Below are 11,193 nucleotides of genomic sequence, written 5' to 3'. Positions count from 1 at the left end.
GCTTTACAGGTAGAATCAGTACCTTAGAATAACAAAATACTTTTAATTCCTGCTCCCTCTCTTTTAAAAAAAATTAGAAATGGGATCTCTCTCTGTCACCCAGGCTGGAGTGCAGTGGCCTGAACACCCCTCACTGCAGCCTCGACCTCCTCGGTTCAAGTCATCCTTCTTCCTCAGCACCCCCTCAAATAGCTGGGACTACAGGCGTGCACCACCATGCCTGGCTACTTTTTGTATTTTGTGTGGAGATGGGATTTCGCTATGTTGCCCAGGCTGGTTTCGAACTCCTAAGCTCAGGCAATCCACCTGCCTCAGCCTCCCAAAGTGCTGGGATTACAGGCCTGAGCCACTGTGCCTGGCCCCTGCTCCCTCTCTTATGTCATTTATTTAGCTTATACGTAAACATACATAATTAAATACATTGATGCTATTAGCAGTCTTTTGAACAAACTATTATCTGTTAGATCAATTAAGAATAAGAAAAATGAAAGTTTTTATTTTACCTTCACCTATTCTTTCTTTGATTCTCGTTCTTTCTTTATGTAGATCAAAGTTTCTAACCTTTATAATTTTCCTTCTCTCTACAGAATTTCTTTTTGACATTTCTTGCGGGTGGGTCTACTGGCAATACATTTCCTCAACTTTTGTTTTCCTGAAAAAGTCTTTATTTTCCCTTTACTTTTGAAGGGTAATTCCACAGGGTACAGAATTCTAGATTAGTAATTTTTTTTTTCTCTCAGTACTTATTCCACTCTCTTGTACATGGTTTCTGAGAAGTTGGCTATGATTCTTTGTTCCTCTATATGTAAGGTGTTTATCTTAGTCTGTTTTGTGCTGCTATAATAGAATAACTGACACTGAGTAATTTATAAAGAACAAAAATTTATTTTTATTGTTTCAAATTTATTTCATTTGTTTTCAACATTTATTTTAGATTCTGGGGCTACATGTGCGGGTTTTCTACAGAGGTATACTGTGTGATCCTGAGGTTTGGAGTATGATTGAACCTGTCACCCAAGAAGTGAGCATAGTACTCAAAAGGTAGTTTTTCAACTCTTGCACCTCCCCCTCCTTCCCCTTCCTTATATTCTCCAATGTCTGTTGTTCCCGTATTTATATACTTGTGTACCCAATTTTAGCTCCCACTTGTAAGTGAGAAAATACTGTATTTGATTTTCTGTTTCTGTGCTACTTTGCTTAGGATAATGGCCTCCAGCTGCATCCATGATGTTGCAAAAGACATATTTTTTTTTTTTTTTCCCCGAGACAGAGTCTTGCTCTGGCACCCAGGCTGGAGTGCAGTGGCACGATCTAGGCTCACTACAACCTCTGTCACCTACGCTCAAGTAATTCTCGTGCCTCAGCTTCCTGAGTCGCTGGGGTTACAGGTGCCTGCCACCACGTCTGGCCAATTTTTGTATTTTTAGTAGAGACAGGGTTTCACCATGTTGGCCAGGCTGGTCTTGAACTCCTGACCTCAGGTGATCCACCTGCCTCGGCCTCCCAAAGTGCTGGGATTACAGACATGAGCCACTGCGCCCAGCCCAAGGACATGATTTTATTCTTTTTTATGGCTTCATAGTATTCCATGGTGTGTATGTGTATATATACATATATATAATGTTCTTTGTTCAATCCACCAATGATGGGCACCTAGATTGATTCCCTGTCTTTGCTATTGTGAACAGTGCAGGGATAGACATATGGGTACATGTGTCTTTTTGGTAGAATGACTTATCTTCCTTTGGGTATATACCCAGTAATGGAATTGCTGGATCACATGGTAGTTTGAGTCTTAGTTCTTTGGGAAATCTCCAAACTGTCTTCACAGTGGCTGGACTAATTTACATTCCCACCATCAGTGTGTAAGTGAAGAGCAGAAATTTGTTGACTCACATTTCTGGAGGCCTGGAAGTTCTATATTAAGATGGCTACATGTAGTGAGGGCCTTCTTGCTGTGACATCACATGGTCGAAGGGCCAAGAGACAAGAGAGCATCAAATACTGGAATTAATCCTGCCCACGAGGACAGAGCCTTCATGGCCGAATCACCTCTTAATGGTCCCATCTCTTAACACTGATATAATGGTAATTAAATTTCAACCTGAGTTTTGGAGGGTACAGACCTTCAAACCATTGCACACACCTTTCAAGTATTTTGAGATTTTCAGAAAATGACATATTACTGAAACCATTTCAGTATCTATGAACACCTAAAACAGACATACACTTATCTTTAGCTATAAAAATCTGGCTTCTCTCAGTATTTTAAAAAACTTTTGATTTTCTGTAGTTTGAAAATGACATGCCTAGGTATAGATTTTTGGACTTTTATCCTGCTTGGTGTTCTCTGAGTTTCCTGGATCTGTAGTTTGGTGCCTGGCATTAATCTGGGAGAACTTCTCAGTCATTATTAATTCAAGTATTTCTTCTGTTCCATTCTCTCTTTATTCTTCTTCTGACATACCCTATTACACATATCTTATAGCTTTTTGTAATCATTCCACAGTTCTTGAATATTCTGTTTTTTTTTTTTTATAAAGTCTTTTTTCTCTTTGCTTCTGAATGTTGGTGGTCACTATATTGAGATAGTTCTAGCTCAGAGATTCTTCTCTCCAGCTATGTCCAGTCTACCAATAAGATATCAAAGGCATTCTTTATTTTTGTTGGTGTTTTTGATCTAGCAGTTCTTCTTGGTTCTTAGAATTGCTGTTTCTATGCCTGTATCTCCTGTCTGTTCTTGCATGCTGTCTCCTTTTCCACTGGAATCCTTAGCATATTAATTGTAGTTTTTAAAATTCCTAGTCTGATAATTCCAACATCCTTGCCATATCTGAGACTGGTACTAATGCTCGCTCTGTCTCTTCAAACTATGTTTTTTGCCCTTTAGTATGTGACATAGTTTGGTTGTGTCCCCACCCAGATCTCCTCTTGAATTGTAGTTCCCATAATCCCCATGTGTCGTGGTGGGTACCTGGACCAAGTGGAGATAATTGAATCATGGGGGCAGTATCCCCCATCCTGTTCTCTTGATAGTGAGTTAGTTCTCACGAGATCGGATGGTTTTATAAGGGGCTTCCTGCTTCTCTGGGCACTTCTCCTTCCTGCTGCCATATGAAGAAGGATGTGTTTGCTTCCCCTTCCACTACAATTATAAGTTTCCTCCACAGCCCTGTGGAACTGAGTCAATTAAACGTCTTTCCTTTATAAATTACCCAGTCTCGAGTATTTTTTCTTAGCAGCATGAGAATGTACTAATACAGTATGCCTTATAATTTTTTCTTGATAGCTAGACATGATGTGAAAGGAACCACTGTAAATAAGCCTTTAGTAGTGTGATAGCAAGATGTAAGAGGAGGCTTGCTCTGTCACCTAGGCTGGAGTGCAGTGGTGCATCTTGGCTCACTGCAAGCTCTGCCTCCCGGGTTCACGCCATTCTCCTGCCTCAGCCTCTCCAGTAGCTGGGACTACAGGCGCCCGCCACCACACCTGGCTAATTTTTTGTATTTTTAGTAGAGACGGGGTTTCACCATGTTAGCCAGGATGGTCTCGATCTCCTGACCTCGTGATCTGCCCGCCTCGGCCTCCCAAAGTGCTGGGATTACAGGCGTGAGCCACCACGCCTGGCCAAACTCTTTGTTTTTAAATGTACAAGGAGATTTAGTTCTAGGCTCAAACAATTATAAACAAGTTTTCCACCTTCATAGAATTTGGTCGGACACTTGAAAGCTGCATTGGATTTGGATAATTCTTCATTTTGTGGAACTGTCCGACAGAATGTCTGGCTCCTTTGGTTCCTGCTCATTAAGTGCCTGTAATTTTCCATAAACATTGTGACAAATAAAAATACCCCCATAAATTTCTCAAACAACCCTCAAGATAGGCGTTACTCCCATTGAGAACTACTGGTGTGGTTAATTAGTTTGTGTTGTGAACTGTTATAAATACTATAAAATACATTATGAAAATGTATAGATTCTGTAGTTGTTTTTTGAGTCATGTATGCACTGAAAGAATTGTGTTATAGATGTCATTTCCTTTTTTTCCAGCATAAAACTCTTGTCTCCTTTTGTTTTTGCTTAATGTAATATTTTAATTTCCTTTGTCTTTCAAGCCAATTTATGCTTATTGTATATCATTGTTAATTTTCAGCTATGACAAAAGTAAATACTACAGCCAATGTTATGAGCAAAATCTTAATTATATCCTGTATTGGAAGTAATATAAGAAAATAGGAAAAAATGTAAATCAAGAAGGTTGTCTTTTAAGAAATTGGCAAATATATATGACAAATGTGTCATTGAGGTCTTGACCAAGGTTAGTTTGTTGAGTGAAGATAATGCCTTTTGTTTTTGTATGATTGTCATGTTTTGCTTCAAAGTCAAAAGGAGCTGCGTAAAAAGATTTCTTTGTAAGCCTTTTCTGTGGTATGCTTGTATTTGTAACCCTTATGGTAAGATGTGATAGGTGAAGCTGAATGATAAATTTTAACAGTTAATGTTTTAAAAGGAAAAGGAATGGGCTGATATGTGGTACCATATTACAGACCAATTTTAAGTGGTATGATTGCTTTCTCTATTTATGCCTAAAGGATCTGATTTGGCTTTTAGATGGAAATAATGAACATATTTTTGCTGAAGCAAATGAGAAAATAAGTATGTTTTTCAGGCAATGATCTAGGAATAAGTTTAAGAAACATTTTGTCTAGTTTCTAGTTATTGTTGAGAAATAAGAGCTCCATATAAATTCTGTTAAGGACCTAAAGTTGTTTTAACAGGAAATTTCCAAAATTTGGATGTTTAATTCCAAATACTGTCATCTAACTGATCGGTTGTTCATTATCTGGTGTACGTTTTGTAGTTATCTCACCCTGGTAAGCTATCAGGAGGCTGAGCTTCTCAAATATTTAGGTTTTAACAGAGGGGTTATGGATGATCTCTTGTAGTTAAAATGAGCATTGATTAAAATCTGCTCTTAAGGTCTTTTGCCTCAAATGATCTCTGCCTTGTTTTGCTGAGTGTGAGCCCTGTTCAGCTGGACACTGAGGCATTTGAACAGAGCCCAAGGTACTTTCTGATAGACCCACTGGCACTGTGTTGTCCATTCTTGCCTACACGCTCTGTCCGTGAGAGCATCTGACAGGTTTCTCAACTTCTATGATCAAAGGAAAACTTCTGCCAAAGTTACGGTTCTCCCTTCTATCAGTAAAACACCAAAAAAGTCAACACTCTTGTTTCTTGTGAGTGCAAATGAATATGAATTTGTTAGTTTAACCCACTCACATGCAAAGACCAGGTGAAAAAAATATATAGGTTTATCTGAGTCAGTGAATACTAACCTAACTTTCTAAAGGGTGATAATAACAAGCGTGGGAAACTGTGTTAAACAATTTATACACATTTCTTTAGTGCATAGACTTTTAGAACTTTTAGGATGCTAAGTATATTTTGAATCTCTAAGTAGGGTCAACATGATACTGTGTTTTTAAAACTTACTTGACAATTGTACCATATATATTTTAGGCCTCTTACACACATTGGTAATTGCTAATTGCTAGTCCAAGACTAGCCCCCTGAGCAACAGAAGCTTGTTCTTTCACTGAGTTGTATTTAATATTATGCCTTTCAGTGAGTACTCATATTAAAAGTCATATGAAAGGCCATTATAGTTGTGAACTGTTGTTAAGGACATTGTTCAGTGTGTTGATTAGCATTCTTGGAATAAATCCCCTGTGATTTAATACTTGGTGAAACTGTATGTTTTTACTTTCTGTCAGTTGAGAATTATATAGGCCATTATGCCTTCTTTTTTGCCTTGCTTGTAAGGCAACTCAAATAAATGTACAAATACTCAAATGTAATGCAGAAATTATTCAGCTCTCATGTTTAGCATGCTAAGAATTTTTACTCTCTCTTTTTATATTTAGGCAGTTTGATAGATATCAGCTTTTGAGCCTTCCTTTATCTTTAATGGAGGGATAATACCTACCATTTGGATTATTATGAAAATCAAATGAAACATGCTTTGTTATTTGCTTAGCCATGTGTCCAGTACCCTGTAGAATGCTAAGTAAATGCTAGCGTGCTTTCCTTTTTCCCCCTTCCACAATTTTAGTATTTTCTGTTTCTGGTTTTGCAATCTCATTTCATACACATCTTTACTTTCAATCAGCTTAGTCTTGTTTAGAAATGAGTGAAGTGTAAATGCTAAAACAAAAGTTATGAACAGCACGTTGAGAGGGTTGTCCTAGTGGAAGTGAGGCAGCTGTGAGTAGTGTTGATGGAAGGAGTGATGCACCTGTTAGAAGCAATGTCTGCACCATTTGGGTTACTAAGAAATAGAAGACAGACCAAGCTGTCACCCAACAGTTGACATGGATAGTCTTTCTGAGGAAAATACTGGTTTGACATTGAACCTGAGTCACAGTTTTGAAGTAGTTGCAGCTCTTTTGAAATTTTTGGTTGTGCTGTATGTTTCTGCTGCAAGTGGAAGTGGGAGCAGTCCCTTTAAGGAGGATTTTATAGACCCAGAAATTAGGGAGCAGATTTATAATTTTTGAAGTAAGAATGAGTAGGGGTATCCGGCATTTCAGTAATGGAAATTCCAATTTTCAGAATGTAACACGAGAGACATTTGATTGAGACTTCTTCAAGTCACCAGGGCTAAATATTAGATGATCGGGATTTTATTTCCATATGAAAGTGATTCCGTGTGAAAAGAGCTGTGGCCTTTCTGATCCAAGGCTCAGGGATAATATCCTTCCCTTTAGTCCATTCATCCATACATTGGCAACTGTCTCAATGGTCTCTTTAGCCACACCGGCACACGGCTAGGATCATGGCTTAGGTGACCATATAATTTGTCATCAAAACCAGAACTTTTCAGAGTGAAAAGGGGCACTATTAGTATTTAAGCCAGGACATAGATGCAAACCTAGACACATCCAGGACAAATTGGCCATTTAATAATTTTAGCTAATAGCTCTTTTTAGGTTGCTTTTGAAACAAAGAGATTTTATATTTGGGGGTATGTTAGCCCTCCTGATATTTCTGTAGCAGCACGGAAATTCAGAAGGCTGTCATCCCTATTTTGAGTCTTCTGAACCTCGTGCTTTATTTTCTAATTTGGAGTGACACTTTCTTTTTGTATTCAAAATGACTATTGTTGAATCCTATTTAATCAGTTCAAAGACCATCTTATACATTATTAAGTAAGCTATAATGGCTCTTTCTTTGGACTCCACTAGCCAGGTAATAACCAGGGGACAAATTAAAGCACAGAGGTGAAGCTGAAGCTTTTAATGTCCTTACATAGTAATTGCATACTTGGCAAAGACTCATCCTGGATTATTGTCAGATTTAGAATGTTGCTTTTGTTTTCCATTGTGCAGTTACATTTGGACGATTAAAATTTAATATTTATGACTCATGATGTTCAAAACCAGTATAAATGAAACTTAAATTTTAGGTCACCTATGTTCTCCCCACTCTTGTCTTAACAGAAAAAAGCTTGGCCAGACCACAAGCGGGAATGCAAATGCCTTAAAAGCTGCAAACCTAGATATCCTCCAGACTCCGTTCGACTTCTTGGCAGAGTTGTCTTCAAACTTGTGAGTATAAAACTCATGAAATATAGGTGGGTTTTGGTTAAATAAGCATATACAGTTGCATTTTCAGGTGTACCTCAGAGATGTTGCAGGTTCAGTTTCAGACCACCACAATAAAGCAAATTTTGCAATAAAATGAGTCTCACAAATTTTTTGGCTTCCCAGTAAATATAAAAGTTATGTTTACATTACACTGTAGTCTATTAAGTGTGCCATAGCATTAGGCCAACAAAAACAATGTACTGCTGTCTTGTTGTAATTGAAATATACCTTTCTTTTTTTTTTTTTGAGACAGAGTCTGGCTCTGTCCCCCAGGCTGGAGTGCAGTGGCACCATCTCGGCTCACTGCAAGCTCTGCCTCCTGGGTTCACGCCATTCTCCTTCCTCAGCCTCCCGAGTAGCTGGGACTACAGGTGCCCGCCACCACGCCCTGTTAATTTTTTTGTATTTTTAGTAGAGACAGGGTTTCACCATGTTGGTCAGGATGGTCTCGAACTCCTGACCTCGTGATCCGCCCACCTCGGCCTCCCACAGTGCTAGGATTACAGGCTTGAGCCACCGCACCCGTCCTGAAATATACATTTCTAAAAGTGCTAAGGATCATTAGAGGCTTCAGTGCATCATCATCTTTTCGCTGGTGGATGTTGATGGCTGCTGACTAATCAAGTGCTGGTTGCTGAACTTTGAGGTGGCTGTGGCAATTTCTTTAAAATAAGACAACAGTCGAATTTGCCGCATTGATTGCCTCTTCCTTTCGCAGATGATTTCACTGTAACATATGATGCCTCACAGCATCTTCACCAGGAGTAGATTCCATCTCAAGAAACCACCTTCTTTGTTCATTCATAAGAAGCAACTCCTCATCTTTTCAAGTTTTATCATGAGATTGCAGAAAATCAGTTGCTTCTTCAGGCTCTACCTCTCTCTGTTTTAAAAAATGTATTAGCTTCTATTTTAGATTCAGGGGGTACATGTGCAGATTTGTTACATGGGTATGTTGCATGATGCTGAGGTTTGGGGTATGATGGATCCCATCACCGAGGTGGTGAGCATGGTACCCAGTAGCTAGCTTTTCATCCCTTGCCCACTCCCTGCTTCTTACCTCCCCCTTGTATTCCGCAGTGTCTGTTATTCCCATCTTTATGTCCATGTCCACCCAATATGTAGCTCTCAGTTGTAAGTGAAAACCTGTGGTATTTGGTTTTCTGTTTCTATGTTAATTCACTTAGGATAATGCCCTCCAACTGCATTCGTGTTGCTCGAACAGACGTGATTTCACTCTTTTTAATGGTTGCATAATATTTCATAGTGTTTATGTATCACATTTTCTTTATCCATTGTACTGTTAATGGGCACCTAGATTGATTCCATGCCTTTGCTGTTGTGAATAGCACTGTGATGAACGTATGAGGACATGTATCTTTTTGGTAGAGTGATTTTTTTCCTTTGGATATATACCCAATAGTGGGATTGCTGGGTTGAATGGTAACTCTTTGAGAAATCTCCAAACTGCTTTCCACAGTGGCTGAACTAGATTACATTCCCACTAACAGTAGATAAGTGTTCCCTTTTCTCTGCAGCCTCGCCAGCATATGTTATTTTTGATTTAATAATAGCCACTCTGACTGGTATGAGATGGTGTCTCATTGTGGTTTTGATTTGCATTTCTCTGATGATTAGTAACGTAGAGCATTTTTCCTATGTTTTTTGGCCGCTTGTATGTCGTCTTTTGAGAAGTGTCTGTTCTTGTCCTTTGCCCACTTTTTATTTTTACTTTTTGAGACAGGGTCTCACTCTGTTGCCCCAGGCTGGAGTGCAGTAGCATGATCATGGCTCACTGTAGCCTCAACCTCTGGCGCCCAAGCAGTCCTCCTACCTCAGCTTCCCGAGTAGCTGGGACCACAGGTGCACGTCACCACGCCCAGCTAGTTTTTGTGTTTTTTCCTTTTTTTTTTTCTGGAAAGACGAAAGTTTCATCATGTTTCCCAGGCTTGTCTCAAACTTCTGGGCTCAAGAAATTCTCCCACCCCGGCCTCCCAAAGTGCTGGGATTATACAGGTGCAAGCCACTGTGGTGGCCCTTTGTCCACTTTTTAATGAGGTTGTTTGTTTTTTACTTGGTGAATTGCTGAAGTTCCTTATAGATTCTGGATATTAGACCTTGGTTGGCTGCATAGTTTGCGAATATTTTCTTTGATTCTGTAAGTTGTCTGTTTACTCGTTGCATGTTTCTTTTGCCGTGCAGGAGCTCTTTAGTTTAGGTCCCACTTGTCAATTTTGTTGTTGTTTGCAATTGCTTTTGAGGACTCAGTCATAAATTCTTTCCCAAGACTGATGTGTAGAAGGGTATTTCCTAGGTTTTCATCTTGATTCCAGTTCCTTTGTTCTTTCCATCACATCTACAGTTTATTTATTTCAGTTCCTTTGTTCTTTCCGTCACATCTACAGTTACTTCCTCTACTGAAGTCTTGACCCCTCAGTGTTATCCATGAAGGTTGGAACCAAGTTCTTCTGAATCTTCTGAATTCCGGTTCATGTTGATGTTTTGACCTCCCATTGGTAGAGCATAGGCAAAGTAGATTTACCACAAATAGTAAGGGCCCTGGCATTTTAGGAATGGTAAATGAACACTGGCTTCAACCTAAAGTCACCAACTGCATTAGTCCCTAAAAAAAAAGTCCACTTGTTCTTTGAAGCCAGGCATTGAATTCTCTCTAGCTATGAAAGCCCTAAATGACATCTTCTTCCAATATAAGGCTGTTTCATCTACATTAAAAATCTGTTGTTTCGTGTGGCCAAATTCAGTTATTTTAGTTAGGTCTCCTAGATCATTTGCTGCAGCTTCTATATCAGCACTTGCTGCTTCACCTCGCACTTTTTTAGATTTATGTATGTATGTATGTATGTATGTTTTGAGATGGAGTCTTGCTTCATTACCCAGGCTGGGGTGCAGTGGCATGAGCTTGGCTTACTGCAACCTCTGCCTCTTAGGCTCAAGCAATTCTCCTGCCTCAGCCTCCTGGGTAGCTGGGACTACAGGCACCCACCACCATGCCCAGCTAAATTTTTTGTACTTTTAGTAGAGACAGGGTTTCACCATGTTGGCCAGGCTGGTCTCGAGCTCCTGACCTCAGGTGATCTGCCCGCCTTGGCCTCCCAAAGTGCTGAGATTATGGGCATAAGCCACTGCACCTGGCCACCTTGTGCTTTTATGTTATGGAGACGGCTTCTTTCCTTAAACCTTATGAACCAACCTCTGTTCACTTCCAGCTTTTCTTCTGCAATTTTCTCCCCTCTCTCAGCCTTCATAGAATTGAAGCAAGTTAGGGCTTTCCTCTGGATTAGGCTTTGACTCAAGGGAATATTGTGGCTGTTTTGATCTTCTGTATCCAAGCCACTCAGACTTTCTCTAGATCAGCAATAAGACTGTTGTGCTTTCTTATCACTCATGTGTTCATGGGAGTAGCTCTTTGCATTTTCTTTCAGAACTCTCCCTTGTATTGACAACTTCGCTGTTTGGTGCAAGAGGCCTGACTTATGGTCTACATCAGCTTTCAATATTTCTTTCTCACTAAACTTACTCATTTC

The 11,193-nt window shown here is 39.5% G+C and overlaps 1 protein-coding gene across 1 annotated transcript in view; it reads left to right on the top strand.

Moving 5' to 3' along the window:
* SMYD3 (SET and MYND domain containing 3) overlaps nt 1–11,193 on the top strand; it is a 739,205-nt gene that overhangs the window by 150,787 nt on the left and 577,225 nt on the right. The window contains exon 3 of the mRNA XM_032137675.2: nt 7,502–7,609. Coding sequence (XP_031993566.1) covers nt 7,502–7,609 — 108 coding nt within the window. The remainder of the gene's footprint in view (nt 1–7,501; nt 7,610–11,193) is intronic.

Source organism: Hylobates moloch, unplaced genomic scaffold, assembly GCF_009828535.3.
Source record: "Hylobates moloch isolate HMO894 unplaced genomic scaffold, HMol_V3 SCAFFOLD_18, whole genome shotgun sequence".
Lineage (NCBI taxonomy): Eukaryota > Metazoa > Chordata > Mammalia > Primates > Hylobatidae > Hylobates > Hylobates moloch.
Note: the sequence above shows the minus strand (reverse complement) of the source record. Positions and strands in the feature narration are given on the sequence as shown.